At 40.0% G+C, this 24786-nt stretch overlaps 1 protein-coding gene across 1 annotated transcript in view; it reads right to left on the bottom strand.

Moving 5' to 3' along the window:
- The window catches only part of CNTNAP5 (contactin associated protein family member 5), an 847743-nt gene that overhangs the window by 344865 nt on the left and 478092 nt on the right, over window positions 1-24786 (bottom strand). Inside the window, exon 11 of the mRNA XM_047722671.1 lies at window positions 14236-14342. Within this exon, the coding sequence (XP_047578627.1) occupies window positions 14236-14342 (107 nt within the window). The remainder of the gene's footprint in view (window positions 1-14235; window positions 14343-24786) is intronic.

Raw genomic sequence — 24786 nt, 5'->3', positions numbered from 1 at the left:
TGCAGCTCACACTTACATATCAGGTGTAGCTCAAGTCTAGAATTGCCGAACATTCCCCTCTCCTGCTTCATGTCTCATCTCGTCCCTCCTGCTCGATGCCTCTATTTTAATCTTTACCTATATTCAATTAATTCTTTGACTATGTACAACCTTCTCCCACCATTCTTGCTAATTTTAAAGTCCTTGAGAACAGGATTACGATCTTCAATTGCTCAGGTATCACCCACAGTGATACTGCTGGACCCAAAGTAGTACTTATTTACACAGCCCTGATAGAATGCCATGTTGTGTGGAAGAGTGAACTGAAAAGAGAAGAGATTGTCACAAATTGGTGCTAAATAAAAATAAACATCTTCATTTAATTCTAACATGACAGCAGTCAAAATAATGTGTGGGAGTCATCTATATTCACAGATTTGGGGATCAACTGTGATTATAATATGATGATAATAAGTATATTATCATTGATTAATGTAAATAAAATCAATTTCTTTCCCTGGAAAGTATTATTACCTGTACTTTCTGAATCCAGTGATTACAAAAACTATGGGGACCACCAACATCATACTTAACTAAGGCAACTGAGGTGTGATACAGGGGGAAGAAAAGGAAGTCAAGTCCTGTTCTTTGCGGGTACTTCTCAACACCCGGCAAGGAGGGCTTAAATGACAGGTTGTCCATGGTGGGTTCACTGAAGACACAATAAAGTCTAACCAGAGAAAGTTAAAAGAAGGTACAATCTAGCTTCTAAGAGAAACAAATCTGCCCACCAGAGAGGCACAATAATAGCAGAAGGTATTGATCACCCTGGTTCTACAGCATCACTTGAGGAAGGATGTAAATAACATATTTGCACTGAAAGGTCCCTTCCAAACATAGAAATCAGCATCTGTTACTAATCTAAAAGCTCTCTACAGAAGACCAGAAAAGGTAAAAGCACAGAGGATTTATGAAGGAAAGTAAGTAAACCAAGAGTCTCCTATATTGGCACTACAACTGATACTCCAAAATGATCTATTTTTCATAAAAAAATCATCAAAATATCTTAAGACATACACATGATTATGTCTATATTTTAGAGATGAGAAAACCAAGTTTCAAGGAAATTGAGTAAGTTTTCCTAGTTACTCATTTAGTAACTGGCAGAACCTAGATCTGAACCTCAGATGGACTAATTTTCAAAAACAATCCTCTTTTCATGCTTCATCTCCAAAAAACAAAACCAAACTTAAAAACATTTAGTGTCTACTTCTTCTGACAATCCCCAAATAATGTCATTAGACTGAAAAGTTCTATTAAGTAAGCTAGAGAGCACAGGTCCTTACTCTGATGGCCTGTGAGCTCCAGGCACCCTTAGACTGCAGGTTATATAACAAGTTGTTCCACTGAATGCCCATTAAGACAACATGCAGCAGTGAAATCAAATGTTAGCAGACACATTCACTCATTTCCTCTTTCAGCCATCATGACAGCAGGATCAGGGAGACAGGAACAAGGGAACGGTTGCCAAGGTCTTCATCATCATCACATTAGCTTCAAGCAGGAAATCTGTGCTGCCAAAAAAGCCGACATTGACAACTCCTCCGTTGACAGACTAATAAACTCAGTTACATGTCCTGCTCTGACGATGGACAGCTTTATTTCCTTTTTATGTTTTCTACATATATTTACTTATCCAAATGTCTTTTTTCTGTGAGTATCTTAAAATTGTGACTACAACTATACCACCTGAAAGGTGATTCATAAACTCGTCTGAGAGCTAATGGGGGACTAGAAGTGGTAGTCTTTAAGAAATGTGCTCTGAATTCAAGGCCGGAACCTCAGGTCTTTGTTCAAGTTAAAAACAGGTCGTTTCCCTTCATGGTAACTGTAAGGGCCTGCCCCTCCCATAGGAACTGGCTTGTGGACCCCGATGTAGGGGCGAGACAGGCCGGGTGGAGACGTCCAATCGGTGGGGCATGTGTATATCCACTGGGGTGAATTGGGATTCAATTGGCCGCCTGTGTAGGGGTGGGGCTCAACCACCCCCATAAAGGTTGGTCTGCGAGGCTGTCGAGGGGAGAAGAAGGAGAGCTGTCAGAGGAGGAAGAAGAAGAAGAAGAAGAAGAAGAAGCAGAAGGAGAAGAGTTGGGGGGAGCAGCAGCAGCAGAAGAGTCTGCAGGAGCAGCAGCAGCAGAAGAGTCGGCGGGAGCAAAAGAAGAGCTGTAACAGCTCTTGTAAGAGCTATAGGGGCTGTAACAGCTCTTGTAAGAGCTATAAGTGCCGCCGGTGGTCCTGAACCACCAGCGGCCCCGAGCCGCCGGCGGTCCGGACGCCAGCAGTTCGGCCACTAGCAGCCCTGCGCCACCAGCAGCCCAGCCAACGGCAGCCCCTAGCCGCCAGTGGCCCCAAGCAGCCAGCGGTCCAGACGCCAGCGGTTGAGATGCCAGCGGCCCTGAGCTGCCAGCGGTCCCAGTGGCCCCGGGCAGCCAAGCCGCCAGTGGTCCCGAGCCGCCAGTGGCCCCGAGCTGCCAGCAGTCCAGACACCAGCAGTTCCGCCACCAGCAGCCCCACCCACACACTGCGACCCTCGGCAGTGGCATGCGGGAAATGGCCTAGATGGCAGCAACCTCGCCGGGAACCCTGAGCCACTGCCTCGCCGGAGCTGTGTCATTCCGGGGAGTGGCTTCGTCTGGGAAGAAGCCTCCTCGGTGAGCAGCCCTGCAGGAGCAGCATCATCAGGAAAGAGGCTTCCTCCAGAGCGGCCTTGCAGGAGCAGCCTTGTCAGAGTGGCGTCATGGAGAGCAGAGTCTGTGTCATCAGTGTTGTCCTCCTTGTCATCGTCGCTGTCGTCATCGCCTCTTCATCATTAGGAGCGGCCTCGTCCTGGGAGCAGCTTCCTCCAGAGTGGCCTCTTCTTGGGAGCGGCCCTGTCTGGGGAGCAACCTCACCAGCAGCGGCCTTCTTGGGAGTGGCCTCTTCTTGGGAGTGGCTCCAACTGGGGAGCAGCCTCATCTGCAGAGCAGCCTCGTCCAGAGCGGCCTTCTTGGGAGTGACCTTGTCGGAATCATCGTCGTCGTCTTTTCGTAAGAGATAGCCCTGACCGGTCAGTTTGATTTTTGATGCTTGGCATGAAATAAAGCTTTGTTTGATTTTCGCTTTAGATCAGTCTCGTTCCTTTGATCACGGACCCTAACAGTAACTAAAGAGAAAGCCTAACAGATATTATGGGCTATCATATGGTTTCTTATCTTTCTCCTCTCAGTGGAAATGACACGTAAATACACTTCAAGGAAGTGTGAAGTGAGGTGAAGTCAACAATTTGAAAATTAAAACTCCATTGTCTCAGAATTTATTTTGTGGGTGACATATTAGAGAGCTGGTGGTAGGAATTGAGGACACAGGAATGAAATGCCCAAGTGCCTGTCCTCAAGGAGCTTAAACTAATGCTGAAGATCAAAAGGTGATACCCAAGGAGAGTATTGAGGCAGAGTAGAGAATTATCTGGAAGAAGAAGTCAAGAAAATCATTCAGGGTCAGTGCGCCTGGCTGACTCAGCAACAGGGCATGTGACTCTTGATCTCAGGGTTGTAGTTTCAAGCTCCATGTTGGGTGTAGAGATTACTTCAAAACAAACAAGGAAACAAACATTCAGTGTCAGAAGAATGGAGATAAAAAGAATTTGAGGTGTTTAGGACTGAAAGTCAATCAGATCTACTATAACACGAATACATACGGGGCTATGACTGTGATTTATGAGGGCTCCTGGTGATGAAGAGCCATACTTACTGAGCTAAGAAGCAAGGATTTTATCATTAAGATAATGGAGATCCACTGAAGAATTTGAAGCTGAGAAGTGATATACTCAGTGTTCCTTTTAGAAAACAAGTAACACATACTAAATTTTGAAATAACCTTAGAATTTCACCACCAACAACTTACCTTGGCTAGAGCATGTTATGTCAAGGAAACTTATGTAGAACACACACAGTGATAAAATTAGAGACGACAAGAATATCCAGGTTTTAGTCCTGCTTGGGTCTTGTAATTGAATGTGCTTGGGCTCTGCATTCTACACTTCTCTGAACCCAGGGTCCTTCCTCTGAATTTTTGCCTTGTCCCTTACCAAAGTTAAAGTTGAAACAAAATGATGTACATATATAAGAAGAAGGAACCTATAAAGGAGGGCTAGAATCACACTTGTCAAAAGGGACTTCATGCACATTGATTAATGATTTATCCTAGGAGCAATAAGGGATAGATTCTATCATATTCCCTTGGTATATGGTGCAAGTAAGTCTCAAATGGGTGAAACAACTTGCCATAGATCACTGTTGTATTGTGTCACGGAATTTTAATGTATAAAGAATTTTTTTTCTAAATTTTATGTCTAAATTACAGAGTCAAAATATTTTTGCAAGGTTCAAGCTGAGCATATTAAAAATTCCTTTGTTTCATGACACCTTAGATAGTCCAATCTCACTCTACCATTTAAAGTAAAATTGGTAGGGGTACTTGGGTGACTCAGCTGGGTAAGCATCTACCTTTGGCTCAGGTCATAATTTCAGGATCCTGGGATTAAGCCCCTTGTCAGGCTCTCTGGTCAGTGGGGAGTCTGCTTCTCCCTCTCCCTCTGCCTGCCACTCCCCTTGCTTATTCTCTTTCTGTCTCTGTCAAATAAATAATTAAAAATCAGAGGCAACACTGTAAAAGAGTTCTTAGTGTTTTCTAAACCATAGTAAAGAAATGGGCTATATGACCTATGCAAATAATATCCTAAGGTAGAACACAGCACCTGCACAGTATAACAACAACACACTAAAGAGAGTCAGCATACTCATCTTGAGTCATGCTATCAGAGCACATCAAAATAATCTTTCTTAGTGACCATGTATAATCCAGGTATAATCCACACTGTCCCCTGAGGCATATGGGTTATATGAAGTATTTGACTTGCCTAAGGTCATTTATGGCAGAGACAGATCTAACTTTTGGCCTCTTGAGCCCCAGCTTGGTCTTTTTTCAGTGCCACAGTGTTTTTCAGTTTTGCTAATGGTAACACCTATGTCAGAACCTAATATCTATTTAACATTCTATAATGTAAAAAGTCTTTTTACAGTCATATGACTTGTTAGCATAGGCAGATAAACTACTAAATGTCTCTTATGTGAAAAACACACATACATTTTCATAAACATAATTTTAAATTATAATAGATACCATTTAACTTAAAAATGCCAAATTGCAAATATAGTGCTAGATGTTTCTCATTCCTTTGCTATAGTGCACACAATAGCTGTTTAAATGAGTTATTATTATTTTGAGATCAAGCAACCAAGGCTGAAAAAGTTAAGTAATTTTCCCAAGACCAGAGAGTCATAAATATAACCTAGCTCTGTCTGGATCCGAAGCTGAGACACAGATAGAAAATGTGTCTTCATATATTGAGTTTATTAGGTATGTATCCAGTCCAGATTACTTCTAACTCATGGGACATACCAGAGTTTTATATTTCTATGGCAATTAGTCTTCTGTTGATTGAAAAAAAAAATTAAAAATAAATGCTCATTGTTCCTGCTCAGTGTTCAAAGTAAATATCAATGGTTCTCCAAAGGAAAGCAACATCAACAATTAAATTATCTCCACTTAATTATATTCTTTCATATTTGGGGATCTTTTGTTGCTTCTAAGGATTTGGAATAAGGCCAAAACTTGTGATTACATTTCTTGCACATTGTCAATCCAACGTAAGTATTTGAAGTTGGCTTTACTTAGCCTCAATTAATGAGAGGAAAGGGAGACGAAGGGAGAGATGGAGAAAAGAGGAAGGAAAGAACAAACAGAACAAATTAACATGTAGGAAATGACTGTGGGAACCTCTTAAATCATTGAGTTGTGTTCAAAAGGAAGAAAATCGATCCGAAGTGAATATGCAACCTTGATTCCTCCTCCTTTCTGATAAGTCTCTGTATCGGTTTTGTTTTTAAATCCTGCCATGTTCTATAAAATATTTACGAGTGCTCTTTCTTCCACTTAGAGATGTTGTAATGTGAAGAGGAAGTGCTTTCAAGCCATCTAGAACTGGGTTCAAATCCCACTTCCTCTAGCTCTGTGGCTTTAAGCATTTGGCCATAAAAGAGATGTTTACATCCATTGATCCTCTGCGGTTCACGTATTTGCCATAAATTATACAAAGAGGGATGCACAGAACATTGGCAGTTTGGTAAGGAAAACAAGAACCAAACCTTCCATATTAATCTGATGGAATAGATTCTACATCAATGGCTATCAAGGGAGCAAAGTGGAACAGCAACTAGGAAACGTCCTGGTAGGCTTCCAGCAGGAATTGATGAGGTCACTTGGGCCAAAAGGAGATTTGGTCAAGAGATCTACAAAGACCCAGTTGTTTGAAGAATTGCCATAGTCTAAAAAGGTCAAAGCTAAGAACTTAAGGGGCCTCAGAAAGTGAGATGACATGGTGAGCCACTGAATATAATTCATGGCCCTTAAAATAAGCTAAACAAATGTTCATTCCCTTGCCCTAGGCTGGTGCCTCTAAAGAAACCCAAATATCTCAGTGCTTATCCTTATATCATATCCTTACTTTGGTTCTCACTCTGGAAACACTGTCCTAAGGCTTCTCTGCCTATCCACGTTTGGCCCATGTGTACAGGACTGATCAATCCTTTGAGAACCCTTTCCCTCTACCAACTCAGCCTGTTCCGATCTCTTTTTTCACAGAGAAGAAATCACCCACATCCTTACATACTGCCTTCTGTTACTTGTTTATTAATGAGTGCAAAGATAATTGTCTTTTCTCCTGAAGGAGAATAAAATCAACTCAATGGCAGATAGGGGTTCGGAATCCCCTGGATCCTGACAACACCTCTGATAGTCATCAATTCACAAATTCTCTTCAAACAGCAAGTTTCTGTGCATTCTAATACTTCCACAGTCACAGATTGCCTCTAGAATAATGGTTTCCTTTGTTCTCTTACTGTGATTTTCTGCCATTACTTTTATAAACACCCATCTAGTCATTCAACAATCACCAAACACTATGATGAAATAATCTGGGGGTGATGGCTCAGACGCTTTTGTATTTAATCTATTCCTGGAACACTTCTCTTCTGCCCTTCAAGTTACCACTTTCCTTAGGCTGTCCTTCTCTTTCCTCACCATTCCTTCTTGAATTCCTTAAAATGGTTTACTTCGTAGGTTCCACCCTTGGCATTGCCACACCTGAGTGACTTTAGCCACTCCATACCTCACAATTCTGATCTTCCTCCCAGACTTCACCTGGGGATTTTCAGCTACTTCAGTATAGTGAGCACCTCTCCAGGCTGACACTGTTTCCCAAGCAGAACCGATAACAGCATCCAGTGAATCTCCTCCTCTATCTGTTCGAATAGCAGCTCATGTGGAAGGGGTACTTTCGCATTTGCCAGGCACTGGGTTAACTACTTTAGGGGGATTATTTTGTTTAATCCTCATGATATTTCCATTACATGACTGCCATTATTAGCCCCATATCACAAATAATGAAGTTAAAGCACACAGAACTAATGCCCTAGGTTATACAGCTTGTAAGTTGTAGGGTCTGGATTTGACAGGAAGCTTTCAGGGTCAGGCAGATCTGGGAACTTAGTCACTACATTCTTCATTCATGAAGGCTTCCAAACTAAAAAGCTAAAAGTCATCCTTCTCTCTGCTCTATTCGTTCATCTTCAAGTCTGTTTGATCCAATTTTAGATATGCCTTTCAAGTCAGGTCCCTTCTTTTCTAGCTTGCTCTGACTCTCATCATTTGTTGTCCACACAACTGCAAAGAGCATCCAGTATCTTTCCTTGCACCAACATCTCGTCTCCTAACTTCAGTGTGTACTTTACAAAACCATCGCAGTTATAATTCCCTTAAAAAAAAAAAAAAAAGAACCCGATAAGCAAAACACAAGCAACAACAAAATAAGTATTAGCAAGTCATTCCCCAGAAATAAAGCAAAACCACCAAACTGTGCCTGGCTCCTAAATGCGCAACAGAGAGGCAAGCTCCTTCTGAAATGATCACCCATCCTCTCACTCGCTGTATTTCCTGCCTTTCCATCTTTCCCCATTGCACCTTAGACTCTGCCATGCTAGGCATTGGACAATCCTCTCTTTGTTGCATTTGGGCAGTCCTCCTCACTCTTCCTCCTCCTGGCTCTTGTTCTTTCTCATCCTCTAAGGTTCTGCTCCAAGGTAAATTGCTGAGAAAATTTTCCCACCTCCCTGGAAAGTGACAATGCCTTTACCACAGGAACTCACCACTAGTGTGTGCACATCTCTCATTTATCCATCAGTGCACACAACAAACAGCAGCTTTCTACTATGTGTCAGGTATTAAACAAGGTGCTGGAGACACAGAAAAGATCTGGATACCACCCTGTCCTTATGGCGTCTCCAGCTAATGGCACACTGAACGACCCTTTCCCACTTAATTGTTTACCTCATCAATTACATGGTATGTTCTTTATGTCAACAATTCCTTGGATATGTTTAGTACAAATATAAACAAGACACAGTTCCTTCTCTAAAGGAGTTTATAGTCTCAGTAGGGGAGTTAACATAAATAAAAATAATGATGACACTTAAGACTGTGGTTAGTGTCATAAAATGAAGCAGGGTGTGGATTCAACAATTCATTACTCTTATTTATTTTTTTTTCTTCTCCTTTAGGCGTCTAGTTGTAGCTGGGAATATCTGCAGAAGGCACTGGGGGTTAAGCATGAAGATGAATTTTTTTTAGATCTTGATAAGAAGCCCACAAGATAATATTAGGATATGAGCTACACTGAGTTAAGAGCTGTAAGTGATGCTTTTAAATAAACCTTTTAATACCAGAATCCCCTACCTTCTCCAACCTGCCACTCCCAACTACAAAATGCCATACAGTTAGAGGACAATTTACCTACTGCTAAAACAGCAAAAGTGTTATCCCTCTGTGATGATTAGTGTAGAGTCTGATAGCAAGACAATTTGACATGCTCCTAATCAATACCCAACTACTGACTGCCCAATGGGAGAAGCACTATATCAAGCTTGGGAGAGGAAGAAAGCTGATATCCTCTTGCCCAACTGCAAAGTGAGCTAAAAGGCATTGTTAGGATGCCAGAGTCTGGACTGCGAAAAGGGATTAACACAGGCTGGGAAATGGTGAAGAGATCCTGAAAAGGGCCCATGTGAATGTCATCAGACATAGTGAGAAGATGGAGGACAATTCCACTCAATAGAACACATAGAGAAGATGATAAGTAAGTACTCTATCACTTATTGAGTCCACTCAATGGGAATCACCAAATAACATAGTTATGACACCAGATATGCTTTCAAAAGGTACTTGCTGAGTGATGAAATAAAATTCTGCAGAGACAATCTTATGTATAAATCACTTAAAAACAAAACAAAACAAACAAACAAACCCCCCCTTTTTTTTTTAAATCTGGAACTCATCAAGAGAGTCAGTAATAATTTCCATTTCAATATGTAAAATGTTTTGGTAAAAATGTATGTGTAACTCTTTCATAAGTTATAGTAAATTCTGGAAGAGGAGGTAAAACAAGATATCAGAAAATAGTGATCAGAGTACAAACAGTATCAGAACTTTAGGACAGCAAGCTGAAAATATGACTCAAGATCCTTAACACTAATCTTTGAGTCAGTAATGTCATTATTAAGGCATTCTAAGAAAAAAATAGAACATGAGGGATTTTTAAATTATTTAAGCACATGAGTGCTGCTACAGTGCTGGTTATAATAATAAATATTCAGAAACAACACAGGTCTCCTCTCCCCCCCCCAAAAAAGGGAAAAAATATGAAAATATTTGAATAAAATCATTGAATAGATTATTTATTATGTATTCATTAAAGTGGTATTATAGACATTGCAATACCAAATAAAAAGCTTTGTTATAATGGGAAGTGAGCTCAGATTTCCCCTAAGGGAAAGTGCTTCATAGGAATATCATTTGGGCTGTGGGAATTAATGAAGAGAGCTATTTACTTGTCTTTTCTTGAACCAGGAAACATATGCAGTGTTCCAAAATATAACATAGATATTCCTACTATCATGTTTTGGTTCTTGCCTGTTTTCAATAGGCTTCCCTATTTCTAATATTCATTTTAATTTTGGCTGTCTACCAAGTGGTAATTCATCTTACTTTCTCATGATGATTGCATAATTATTCTAGAATACAAAAACTTCCTGTCTCTCAGTCTTGTAGAACTGTATGAGCAATTACAGTATCAAGCGATATGAAGGAAGTCATGGATATCCCATCACGAAATTCTATCAAGAGGTTTGCAACTGTCCTCTTACTTGTTGGAGGAAGGAAATAAGATTCAGAGCGTGGGGCACCTGGTTGGCCCAGTTTGTTGGGCTTCCAACTCTTTCGACTCAGGTCACGATCTCATGGGCATGAGATCAAGTCCCATGTTGGGCTCCAAGCTGAGCACAGAGTCTGCTTGAAGATTCTCTCCCTCTGCCACTTTCCCAACTTGTACTTGTGGTCTCTCTCTAATAAACAAATAAGTATTTAAAAAATTAAAAAGATAGAGGGCTTAACTCTCTGGCATCAAAGCCAGATTCCACCCATTCAAGTCCCATCTTCACTAGCTCTGTGACCTTTAAGGAAGGTGTATAACTTTTCTGGGCCTCAGTGTGTTCTTCTATAAAATGGAGATAGTAATATCCATCTCATTTTATCATCATGTTGCAGATTTATTATGCATTAAGCTCTATAATCAGAGTCTCTTCCTTTTAATATTAACTTAGATTCATAGATTACCTAGAGTAGGATATGCCCTAAATACTTAGAATTTTGACATTTACTACACAACCTTCTAAACTTGCACACTATGTAAAACCAAGAACCATAGTAACCATTTCTGGTCGTCTGAAAGCTCTAATTGCTAGTTGGGTTGATAGGACTTATTTGGACTATGAATATTGGTATACCTTCAGTTATTCCTCTGGAGAATAGGATGCAACGTAGAGAAGAAAATTCCTAACCAAAACAACATAAAGAAATGACATAATAGTGTTCAGTGACAGTTTGTGGGATAAGTGAGAGTCTCACGTTTCCTCCTCATATGAGGAGGCTGCCAGATTGGGTAGGAATTGTCCATACACTCACCACCTCCTTCTTTAACAGGTGGTTTTGAGTAAAGTGTGTTTGAAAAGTAATCTAACTTGTACATCCAAGTTCTTTATGTGTCATCAGGTAAGGAGGAAAGAAAATTGAAAGGGAATGATGATATATCTACTTTTAACAACAACCTGCTCTGCCTAGAGACTTTGGGAATTCTCATTTTGCTATTTCTTAGAGTCTATCATACTCTACCCCTCACCCAGACTCATCTCTTATCCACAAAGGCTGGACAGAAAGAGGGTAATCCTATCTGTCCTCAACACTGTTGGCTCACATTCACTTGTAAGCAACTATAACGAAAAAATAAAACACACCTTGAAGGGCTTAAAGAGACAGAAGACTAAGAATACTCAAGAAATCATCAGTCTTAAATAGTATGAAAAATGTCTTATAAATCTGAAGACTTTATTTAGTGTTCTTTTTTTTAAGATTTTATTTATTTATTTAACAGAGAGAGAGAGAGATCACAAGTAGGCTGAGAAGCAGGCAGAGAGACAGGAGGAAGCAGGCTCCCCACTGAGCAGAGAGCCCGATGTGGGGCTTAATCCCAGGACCCTGAGATCATGACCTGAGCCAAAGGCAGAGGCTTAGCCCACTGAGCCACCTAGGTGCTCCTTTTATTTAGTGTTCTGACTGTGGATGACTGCTTCAGAAAGTATGCACCAACACACCAAGGACACTGTCATTTCTACAAGAGTGGAGCTGTGAACTTGCTTTTGTTTTATCCAAGGGTAATCTTTCTTTTGTCTTCTGCACTTTGGCAGCTCTCATCTCTTATGTCCCATGTCAGGGGCATGTGCTTTTTGCAGTCAGGAAAATGTTCCTTGAATCAATTAGTTTATAAATCTGATTCGAAACAATGGTCCTCTCCAAACTGGGGAAAGGAGAGAAATGAGTTAGAGAGTGACAAATTCCTGAATTACACAGGTATACCAGGTGTGTTTGCCAAACCTCAAAGCCACCCAGGTACCTCTGATTTCTCCTGGCTGGGTGCCCAGAAGGGAAGAAAGAGTTTAACAGTGTTGTGACCTATGGCATATACACTGAGCAATTTCACAGCAAGGGGAATCAGAAGGTGTTATAAAACAGAATGGTATTGTTTTTTAAGACTTTGCGTGTTGAGTCTCCTGCTCATCACCTTTGACAGTGTTCCTTTAAAAATCAGCACCTCACTTCCATTGATTTTCAACTTCACACTTTTTTTTAAAAAGCTAGAAATATTTTATTTTTAGCCTTAATGGATGGAGAAAATGAAAGAAGAGTATCCATAGAGATGAACCCCTCAGATTAGTGTTAAATTACTTCAGGAGAAAGTGAACAGAATCAGCTTGAAAAATCTTAGACTTGTTGTCATGTGATTTGGCCAAAAATTGAGTAGCTTTGATTTAAATCTCCTTCGAAGTCCTCACTATTACATCGATGGCTATTCTCGTTGTCATTGTGCTTCTTACAAGAGCACTGGGTTGGCAATCTGGACAGTACTGTATGCATCATACAATGTGTCTGTGCATGCATAGATTGTTCTGGGCTATTTAAGGACAATATTTCTGGAATAGGCTCCACACTTATAGACTTTAAGTAATAGACTTCATTTTAAAGCTAAGTGCTGCTTTTCATTTCCATAGGCATTCAACAGCAGTAGCATCCTCCCGTGATGACCTTTGGGCTATGTCTTCTCTGATTGGATTAGATAGCTCTGTGGGCATCATTGGTCAATTAGTCTTGCAAATCAAAGAAAGGCCATAGAATGGCTGAGAGGTCTTCAGGGATGAGAGTGATGACACTGCCCATCCTGGATCAGAGTCTGATCTCAGCCCTGCCGACATCTCCCATCCATTTTCTGAATCCGTAAGTGCCATTCCAGGAACTTAAGAAGCCCTGGCAAGTTTGCTCCGAGTGGACCTCACTATAGTCTTCAGCAGCTCCTTGGCTTTGTTCTTACATTTTTCCCTAGCAGGTCCTTCTCCTACCTCCTAAGTCAATTTCACAACTCACATTTCCGATGAAATCTTCTACAACAATAGCCAGCACCTTCAGATTATGTCTTTCTAAATTACACTCACAGTTCACTTCACACAGTTTGACACACAATTCTCTAAATGACAAACCTCTATTTTGGCATGTGTTTTTGTTTGGTGACTCCAACGAGAGTATAAAATTACAGTAATTGGGGCTCATGCTATTCATTTAGTTTTTACTCGTCACCCCTGGCTCTTTGTATGCTCCAGTCTGCCTTGCTCCCTGCTTCATCTCTTCTTATTTCTCCTCATTGTCAGGACTCTCCAGCCACATGAAATCACTTAGAAATTCAGTTTGCTTTTGCTTTTCTTTTTCTGTAGCATTCTTACCAAAGATCAGCTCAGGTCTTCTATATGAAGCCTCCCTAACACGGGCGTGCTGTCTTCTGCACTTAGCACCATATGCTGGTTTTATTTTCTTTGATCCCATGGCAAAACTGTACTTCCCCTCCTCTTGAATTCAAGTATGCCCCTGTGATGCTACTTGGCCAACAGAATGTGAGTGGAAGTGATGTTTGCCACTTCCCAGCAGAATCTTTCAATAGTGAGCACATGCTTCCTATTGCTTCTTTCTGCCATGGCAACCTTCTAGGTGATGGAACCTCTGTGAGCATCCCAGAATGAGAACAAAGTGGGAAAGGGACCTCTGCCAATGGAAGATGAGCACATAACACAGGCAGGACACAACCACTGGTTACTCAGGCCACTGAGATGTTATATTATTTATTAGAGCAGCACAACTGAGCCCATGTAAACAATGTACTTGACTTAGTAGCTCTCCTTTGTGGGCCCATGCACATCATCTCATCTGTGCCTCCAATACTTATTCCATTTCCTGTGTTCCTGTCAAACCATAAATTCCATAGGATATGGCTCGTATCCATTTATCTGTCTCACATGGCCACCATGGAACGGGCATATATGACAGCCTCTCAAGAAACACATGTTGAATGAATGACAAAAAGTACCTGCCCCATTTGAATGCATCCTAAAGTTAACACTGGTATTCCTGGATGTTTGCTCATTCTGTGGGTAAATCGTAACTACTCACAGTTATGGCAGGTGGCGCCCGTGTAGCCCGTGTTACTGCAGTTACAGTAGAAGGTAGTCCAGGATTGGGAGCAGCTTCCCCCATGTTCACAGTAGTTTGGCAAACACCTAACAGGAGATAAAGCAAAAGCAAACAAAATAAACCAACTCAACTGAAATGAAGGGGAAAAAACAAAAATGTCTAATATCCAGCTGCATGAATTGATAGTAGAAATTGGTCTGCTGTATGTCTATGCCTAAATCAGACTTGAGCAACAGCAAAATAATTCTATAGCTTTATCACACAGGGTGGATCCTACTAGCACTACTATGTAATGAAAGGATCAGAGCTGATTTAGGCAATTACGTTAAGCATTTCAACATTGGGGCAAGTTGCCATTGACTTAAAGTTAATTTGAAGTGGTCAGAATCTATATGATTTTTCATTTACTATAGAATAAAGTGTGCAAAGATTGTGGTTTTACATTTTGGAAAGGTTCTACATTTTTAAAAGGAAGTGAAAAGGGGGCAGATAATTGAGGTCACTGTCCTCATGACTCTCTTTTGGGTGATGGCCAGGAATCTATTTTAAACTACACATGAAATTTGAAAAGATGGTACCTGCTCATGTAACACGCAAGGAAATTCTGTCATTTAAAAGAATGCCAGCCCCACCCACCTTAAAATAAAGCCTTTATTACTTACAATGAAAACAGTATGACTATTCTGAAAAATATTTTCACCACACATATTAAAAATGCTCCAAATCATTTGTAGAATTTGACCCCACAATCACACTTAAATGGCTCTATCTTAAGCATATATCTCAAAATATAATGTCCAATACTGGAAAATTTCTTAGGGACCTTGTGGTACATAAAATGCATGGGCTATCATAAAGCTACAGCAAACAGTTAGCAAAAAGGATTATAACAGACAGAGACTGGATTAAGTGAAAATCTGAGATATGAAGCATGGTCACAACAAAGCAAACCAAATATATTGCACTGCAAAACTGATAGGAAGAATAGATGTCAAGTATCACTTGAGGTAATGGGAGTAAAGGCAATGCTCCTATCTTCTGGACAGAGATCATGGGCTTGAGGGTCACTTATATCTGAGTTCAAATACCAGCTCAGCTATTCACTGCATGGTGTCTTTGGGCAATTATCTTCACTTCTTACATACATGATTTAAAATATCTACATGTTTAGGGTAAATACCCAGCAGTGCAATTGCAGGGTCATAGGGTAGTTCTATTTTCAACATTTTGAGGAACCTCCATGCTGTTTTCCAGAGTGGTTGCACCAGCTTGCATTCCCACCAACAGTGTAGGAGGGTTCCCCTTTCTCCACATCCTCGCCAGCATCTGTCATTTCCTGACTTGTTAATTTTAGCCATTCTGACTGGTGTGAGGTGATATCTCATGGTGGTTTTGATTTGTATTTCCCTGATGCCGAGTGATATGGAGCACTTGATCCGAAGGGGCACGTGCACCCGAATGTTTATAGCAGCAATGTCTACAATAGCCAAACTATGGAAAGAACCTAGATGTCCATCTACAGACGAATGGATAAAGAAGATGTGGTATATATACACAATGGAATACTATGCAGCCATCAAAAGAAATGAAATCTTGCCATTTGCGACGACGTGGATGGAACTAGAGGGTATCATGCTTAGCGAAATAAGTCAATCGGAGAAAGACAACTATCATATGATCTCCCTGATATGAGGGAGAGGAGATGCAACATGGGGGGTTGAGGGGGTAGGAGAAGAGTAAATGAAACAAGATGGGATTGGGAGGGAGACAAACCATAAGTGACTCTTAATCTCACAAAACAAACTGAGGGTTGATGGGGGGAGGGGGCTGGGAGAGGGGGGTGGGGTTATGGATATTGGGGAGGGTATGTGCTATGGTGAGTGCTGTGAAGTGTGTAAACCTGGCGATTTGCAGACCTGTACCCCTGGGGATAAAAATATATGTTTATAAAGCTGTTAAAAAAAAAAAAAAAGAAAAGAAAGGATGAATAAAAAAAAAATAATAAAAATAAAATAAAATAAAATATCTACATGGCAGGCAGGCACTGTTGTGACCAAGAAATAACCTGGCAAGTGCTCAATACTTACAATGAATAAAATTAAGATTAAAAGCAGTGATAAATACTGCAATTCTTGAAATAATCTTTATAGGGGGAAAAAATCCCACTGATTTAAAAAGGGAGGGGGTGTGAACAATGAGGTTATGGAAGTAGTCTAATATAATAAAAGGGTTCATTGTGTAGCCTCTGAGAATGTGAGGCAAGCAAAAGTAAGATGATTTATCCTTAATGTCCTATATAGGTAGGAAACCCTCCAGCAATGATTGTTTCAAAGCTCAGAAACTAATATTCCTGCATATGTTCAGACATTATTAGAAGTTTTCTGCTCAGCACAGCAAACATACAATTGTGCTGACAGAGCTTATGTTTGGGGAAAGCATATTGGTGACTCCATGGTACCCAACTATGGCTTAAAGAACAGAAGAGGGGAAAAAAGAACCAGTAAATTTTCTGTGGAACACGTTCACAGAAATCAACCAATCAATACATAAACAAAAACAAGGGGTGCCTTCCCTAATACAGATTTTATCCTTCCTCTTGATTCCCATTCCCAGTTGGTAAAAAAAAAGAAAAAAAGAGTAAGAAACAGATTTGTCACTGAGATGGACCAAAGTCCCTCTCCCTGACTAACCTTGTGCTGTGGGGAGTTACAGAACCTTGAAGCATCAGTGTCCTCATCTACATATTCCAAGCAAGGACCTCTGCCTCAGGGTATGTCCTGAGGGAAAGCCTATGGGGCTAGCTCATGAAAACCCACTCACCCTATACCTTTCTTCTCTTATATCCAAGCACCTCCCTGCTTCTGAATTATGCTGCTCCTGCAATGCATTTTCTCGATAGATTTTCCCTCTGGAACTGTCCACACACTCCTGTCTTTATCCCTATCCAACTCCATTCCACTCTCCTTCCCCCAATACCAAATAAAGACCCACACACACATACAACTCACTGGCACTCCATGATTGGCAAATTATACTATTATTAGCTCCTCTTCCTTCCCTAACATAAAGTTAATGGCTTTAAGGAGGGAGAGCTGAGGGGACCTAGGTGGTGCAGTTGGTTGAGCATCTAACTTTTGGTTTCTGCTCAGATCTGATCTCAGGGTTGTGAGATCTAGCCCCATTGTAGGGCTCCCACTTAGTGGGGAGTCTGCTGAAAACTCTCTTTCCCTTGTCCCTCCCCGCTATGTATTCTCTCTCTCTCTCTCTCTCAAATAAATAAATATTTCAAAAAAGAAAAAAGATGGAAAGTTGAACAAAGCCAGGTTGGTAGGCATTTAATCCTGTAACTTGTTGGTTTTGGTGCCAAGGAGTTTTAGGTTGGACTCTTTTTAATGGCTGAAGCTATCAAGTAGAAAACTCAGAAGTTCTAAGGGACCACATTTTCAGCCACAAGAAGAAAACTTACATGTTGTAAAAGAGAAAGGGAGAGAGAGAGAGAGAGAGAGAGAGAGAGAGAGAGAGAGAATGTTGGGGTGCAGAGTGCAGCAGAAAAGACAGATGGAGAGTCCTGATAGAACTTGTGTGGCTGGTTCCTGTTGTTTCCAAGATTTGGTTGCACCCCTGAACTTCCTGAGGGCTGGCTCTTTTACTCTGTATCACATGCTGTGAGATAACCTGAGATCTTTCTAGAGAAACCCCCATTCCTTTCAGGCTGGCTCAAACCGGGATTCTGTGATTTTCAAGTAATGGAATCTTAACTCTTTGTAAAACAGAATTCTATAAATACAAAAAGAAATGAAAACACACATTTCTCCCTCTATTCTGTACTTTAAAATATTTTAAAAATGAAGATTTCCAAATTCAGCTGAGCATATCGTAGGAGACGTCTTGGGGAAAACAGTAAGAAATATCTGGGCATTTTGAACATATCCTTAAGAAGCCTCACATAGACTTTGTATTGAAGTGTTAATAAACTCAATTTACCAAGGAAAGTGTAGGATAGAAATTCATTGCTTGTGGTCACTTTAAAGAAAATGATATATTTCTGAAAGACAAAAAGAGTGCTTTGGTAAAGGACAATCTAATATTCCTAAAATGAGGAGAAAAAAAAAAAAGAATGGATGCTTCTAGCTTGGTTCATTTTGGTTCAATACATACTATGATTAGAAAAACTCATCTGTAAAGCTGACACTCAAAATAAAAGATGTATAACCCCAATATGCTTATTTAACAAGGGCAGTTTTATGAGTATAATTTCCATAGTCTTTAATCAGTTTCTTTAAACTGGTACTTTCTTTTTTCACTTGCCATAAACTAGGCACTGAAGGCATGACCCAGAAAGAGAACAGTGGAGGGGCTACCAGAGTAAGAAAAGCCCATTAAGAGTGAGAGCTCTGTCACAATCTTAGGGGTAAGGCCCTCAATTCAAATTGTTAGGAGATAAGCACTCAGAATTCCTATCTCCTAAATTTCTAATGATCCTTCATATGCAGCTGGACCTGGATGGATGTGCTCTCTTTAGGTGCACTTGGTTTAACAAAAAAAGCCTTCAGCATGATCAGGACACTTTCCTTCACCTTGATTATTGTTACCTTTAACAAGGTACTGCAAAACGCAATGACCTTTAGCTAGCCTTGTGACTATCCTAATGGCGTTTAACGGAACGTTGTTTTCACAGCTAATCTCCTACAAAACACATCCACCAAAAACTTTCCTCTTACGAACAACCTAAAATGAAACTTTGACATGTGCTCACCATCATGTCTGAGATGTTGTTTTAATGTTTTATTTCCCCTGTTTAATAATAGAAGAAAGACAAGAGGAGGGTAAACAACTTCCTGACAGAGCCAGGAACGTGAGCTATGCTACCTGTCACTGAAACCTGTGTTCCCAAGCACCATACATCCTCTGTCTGCCAAATGCCAGATGATGCACCTCCTTAAAGGTGAACTCTGAGCGTGCATTAAGGCACCACTTCTGCGAAGAGTGGGATGGAGGGGCCTTCATATAGTTACCACTGATTCCAGAAAGTCATTAGCAAACTAGGAGCTGTGAGGTTAGAGCATAGAAAGATAGTGACAAATGGGTCAATTGACAATAAATAAACCTGAACTAGAGAATAAAGGCATATTTATTATATAATTAGCATAATGATATATAATTCAGTCTACAAATTCTATAAATTCAGTGATGAAGAGCAGGGAAAAGAGATTTTGATTCTATTTTCAACTTCTTTTCACAACCAAATTGTTGAATTCTTAAAATAAGAAATTCTTCAAATAAAGTTACTGCTAGGATAGCCCCTGTCCCTACCCTACTCTTGCTCTGATTTCTTTCCTTTCCTTTTTTTTTTTTTCTCCAGATGATGGAGACTCCCTCTACATTTCTTAAGCCTATATGAGTTAATGTGATTGTTTCTAGTCTGTGCCTGCTTTTGGTAGAATGTATGTTATCCCAAGCTAGACAAAGCTATTTGACCAATCTAAATATTAATGACATAATGTTTAAAATAAACTTTGTAATTGTATAATCCTACAAATAGAGAAAAATGCAGAAGTCCATCAAGGTCTATTCAGCAAAACAGAAAATAAACTCAGGATCCAAAGTTGGCCTTTGAATGCAGGACTACGGGCTTCATGGCCAGCCTGCCAGGATGTCCTGGAGCCATTGACTGAACACTCACATGTACACAGCTCTCGGGGTGTTCCACCGGGATTAACCAAGCTTGTGCTCACATCTCCATCACTCAGCATAGTTAGTGTTCTCTTTTAACACGGAATTTTTAGTCCTCCAAATTTCTGAATTTAGTAACAAAAGTTTATGACAATCAAAACCTCAGTATTAATGCTTGGGGGTTAAGAAGGAATAAGGTATTGAGAGAGAAAAATGGTCCCAAAGATGATCTCAGCCAGAAACTTCTATATGATATAATCTATGTCTTCCTGTGAAGAAACTAATATTCTTGACTTTGATAAAATGCTTAAACATATTTATAATGGACTTTAATAGGATAAAGACCAATGTCGGTTGACGGTCCACTTCAAAAGGAACCTAACTTAAACAGTCTTGTAACAAGTCAAGGAGTGTAATAATAATTATTATTTTCTAAAAATTCAGTCTTACGAGGGATATCTTTGATAGCCCCTCCCCCCCAAAAAATTGTCTTCAAGACAGCTCCTGCCAAGAATGGATCTTTAAGATTTTTATTTATTTGTTTGACAGACAGAGATCACAAGTAGGCAGAGAGGCAGGCAGAGAGAGAGGAGGAAGCAGGCTCCCCACCCAGCAGAGAGCCCGATGCGGGGCTTGATCCCAGGACCACAGGACCATGACCTCAGCCGAAGGCTGAGGCTTTAACCCACTGAGCCACCCAGGCGCCCCAAGAATGGATCTTTGAATTTGTCTGAGATAGGTCATTCTCTTGCAGCAAGATTATAATAAACTTTGGGGGAAAAAAATAACAGTTCTTCGGTATTTGTAATTTTTTTTTTTTTTTTTGGATTTTCTTTCCTTTAATTCTGTGTATTTGACACACATGGAAGCCCGGTCCCCCAAAATCAACAAAAACAATTGATGTGCTCACCAGCCTAATTTAACAAATGTTAACCCTTAGTTATATATTTTTTTCAGGTTCTTTGGTATTTCTAATTTTTAAGGGAATTTGGCCTATTTAATATGTCTTGCAAACTCCAATTTAAAAAGCGAAGAACAGGGGCACCTAGGTGGCTCAGTAATTAAGCATCTGCTTTCAGCTCAGGTCATGAGCCCTGCATGGGGCTCCCTGCTCAGCAGGAAGCCTCCTCCACTCCCCCTACTTGTGTTCCCTCTCTCGCTGTGTCTCTCTCTGTCAAATAAATAAATAAAATCTTTAAATTAATAAATAGTGAAGTATAATTGATTTAGACCTTAAAAATCTTCCTAGGACATCTAAGACAAATTCAGTTCCCCAAAGTTAAATGTTCATTTCCTGGATACTTAACTTTTAGAAATATTTGTGGCATTCTCTCTTGTGATGCCATAAATTGTACAACTTGAAAAGTAAATCAATCATTTCATAAATGAAGTTTAATGTATTTGAAGGTATTTAAGTAACTAAATCCACAAAAGGGCTTAAGCATTATTCAAAGGGCTTTTAGACCTGAGTTCTAATACTCGCTAGACTTAATAGAATACAGTTTTATAAACTGAATTTTTTAAAGAATAAAAAAGAAAACTAAAAAAACGAGATTTTGAGTTTATAATTTTAAGAAACTCAGTATCACTCTTTGAAACTAAAATAACCTTACAAAGCATCTTATCTGCATAAAAAAGTCCTCCTTTGTGCATACCACAGTTTCATCACACCTGTGTTGGCTGGTCATTCAGGCTTTAAGTTTTACCTTCCTAATCCACTTTATGGGGGAGCACCGTGTAGTCCACAGGCTCTGCACAGGACCCTGAGCCTCACCCTGAGGGCAGCTTCCCTTTGCTAAGTAAGCACTGAATTCCTTCTCTACTTCCTTCTCTTCTGTGTCTCCATCACATTAGTGAGTACTTTTTGGTTGAAAACAATGGATTTTAGGTTCACTCTGTTAACCAAATTCTCCTCCCAGATGCCCTCATCTCCCCTAAACAGTAGTGAGGTGAATCTGTCTTTTTAAAACTAGCCATCCTTTGATTTCATTATATTTTCCTTAATTTGCAAGTGTCCAAGGGAAAAAAAGAAAACATTACTTCCTTTAATTTACATTATTTTTAATATATTAGATAGTTGTCCTTTTGATTTTCTTTATGTTTTCTGAGTATTTTTTCTTATTTTACACATTGTTCCTCTATGGCCTTTGAAGTGTTTCCCTGTTATGTTCCTTGCTGTTTGTGGAACTTGTGAAGGGCATTGCCACTGATGTGGTGGCATTTCCAAAATTTTTATTATACATGTACTTTGACTTATCAATTCCACTTCTTGGAATAATGCCCCAGAAATACTTTCTTACATGCACAAAGATATATGCAAAATTACTAGGGCCCCTGGGTAGCTCAGTCAGTTAAGCATCCAATACTTGATTTTGGCTCAGGTCATGATCTTGGGGTTGTAGGATTGAGCCCCATGTCAAGCTTCATGCTGAGTGTGGAGTCTGCTTGAGATTCTCTCTCTCTCTCCCTCTCCCCCTGCCCCTCCCCCATTCTTCTCATGCTCTCCTCTCTCTCAAATAAAGAGATACAATTTTTTTAAAATATATATGTAAAATTATTATAACTATCAACAACTTAAAAAATGGAAACATAGTCCCCCATTTGGGGAATGGCTGAAGAAACGATGCACCTCCATACTATGGCATGTTATGAGGCAATTAAAATGAGTCCATACATCGATATGTAAGGATATACTATTAATTACAGAAGGCACATTGCAGAGTATCATGTGTAGCTTCTGCTGTTATTGCCCTCATTGAAGAGAAAATAAGATCTAGAAAGAAATGGTCCAAATCAGTAATCTGTTAATAGTAGTTAAATGTGGGCATAAAAGTACCATCCCACTTTTTATTTCTGGGTTGGTCATGGCTTTATAATAAACTGGAAATAAACATATACATGGGCTTACATTCACATTTTATTTTGCCATTAGACAGCAGCAAAGAGAAGGTCATTCACTTAAGAAATGGTCTCTAAGAAGAAGAGTGAGTCAGGCTGTCCCAGTGCATTCTTAGCCAAAGCAGGAGATCAGATGGACAAGAGAAGAGGTTCAGGTGAATGAATCTGGTTTTCTGCATAAAGCCACAGAGGCTCAGAGAGCTCCAGGTCACCCACCAGCACAAAGCAGGCACTCAAATCAAGGTCTAACTAACTCTACCTCCCTTGTTAAAGTCTGAAAATAAAATTCAGTGGGTGAAGCCTCTGCTCCTTGGAAGAAAGCCCACCTGGTAATACACTGCTAATGATCACATTCATTATGGCCCTCTATTGATCCATGTAATTTTAAGTCTCTTGTAAAAATTAAAAGGAAAGGGTCTTGTGTCTAAGAAAATCTGCACAATGGTTAACTGTGTTGCTGATTATCTACCCTTCTATTACAGTTATTTAAACACATACACTGTTAGACACATGTACACCCCACAAAAAAATCCCCAACCTGAACATAGCTAGAGGAAGTCATCTGTTTAGATCAGCCTAAAAAAAAACTCAGTGTATTTCTATAAACACCCACAGAAATATTTTTTCCTCAGTATGAAATTTTCCTCTTCCTCATTCCCCATAACAGATTGAAATGAATAGGACATCTATTGGCAGGCCTTTGAAATTCCCAAATGTTCAGATAAATGGCTACCTATAAACGAGCCTGAATGTATTTATGCTCCATTGAGTTACTTCCCTTTTTAAGAATTCTCATCCCTTCTTTATACAGTTGAAAGTCAGTTTCAATTTCTATATGCTTTCCTTAGAGACAAAAAGAACAAAACATTTCAATAGTCCTCAAAATGCAAGCTGACTAATGTAAGCCTTTTAATGAAGCTCATACATTAAAAATCAGCTAGGTCGCGTTCCTTTGTCTGTTTGCTTTAATTAGCAGCCAACTGCATTGATCTTATTTTGGTCAGATGGCTTCCCTGAAAGCTTTTGAAACCTATTTCTATGCCTCTCCATTCTAACAATTACCATAATCCCATTTTACCCCCACAGTTGGATCTTCATTATAATTGAAATTTGTTGTAATTACAACAGATGCAGACATTAAGGAATTAAGTGAATAAAAAGAAAGGTGTCAGAAGTCAGTTTCCTAAATTTCCCAGGGTCTAGTTCACAGCAGGGAGCCAAATGTCAATCATTGCAGAGAAGATCCCCAGATAATGGACAAACCAATGGTGGTCAAAGGAATTTGCTGTGCACCTCAGTGACCCCAAGTACTGCCCAGCTTCCAGACAGACCCCAGCACGCACAGTGTGGGCACACCTCCTCCCTGTCCTGGCTTTTGATGGCAAAAACGGGAAGGTCCTCTTTCCACTCATCTGCAAACCTCAACTTTATGCCAAGAGAGGCTCAGTGCTCTTCAAAGGCCATTTCTTCAAAGCAAAGGATGTTCTGATTCATGAATATATCAGTGTTATCTAGTCCAATACTGTCAATATGAGAAGTAAGCAGAGACCACAAAACTAATAAAAATCATAGCCACCTGGTTATTTCACAAAGATAAATGTCTGTTTTCTCCAAATAACAATATTACATTTTTTTTAAAAAATCACAAGGGAACCTATTAACCTGAAATGGATCATTTTTTCAACTTATTTATTTGTCAGAGAAAGAGAGAGAGCACATAAGCAGGGGGAGCAGCAGGCAGAAGGAGAAGCAGGCTCCCTGTCAAGCAAGGAGCCAGAAGTCACACTTGATCCCAGGATCCCGGGATTACAACCCAAGCTGAAGGCAGACTGACTGAGCCATCCAGGTGTCCCTGATATGGATCATTTTGATGAAATAAGGCCAAATTGAATTTCCCTAATCAATCCATTTGTCTCAATGGCCTAGAAGTGCTTCATTGGAATGGAAACACACCACCCA

This window comes from Lutra lutra, chromosome 3, assembly GCF_902655055.1.
Source record: "Lutra lutra chromosome 3, mLutLut1.2, whole genome shotgun sequence".
Classification (NCBI taxonomy): Eukaryota; Metazoa; Chordata; class Mammalia; order Carnivora; family Mustelidae; genus Lutra; species Lutra lutra.
The sequence above is the reverse complement of the archived record's forward strand: the minus strand, read 5'-3'. Positions and strand labels throughout refer to the sequence as shown.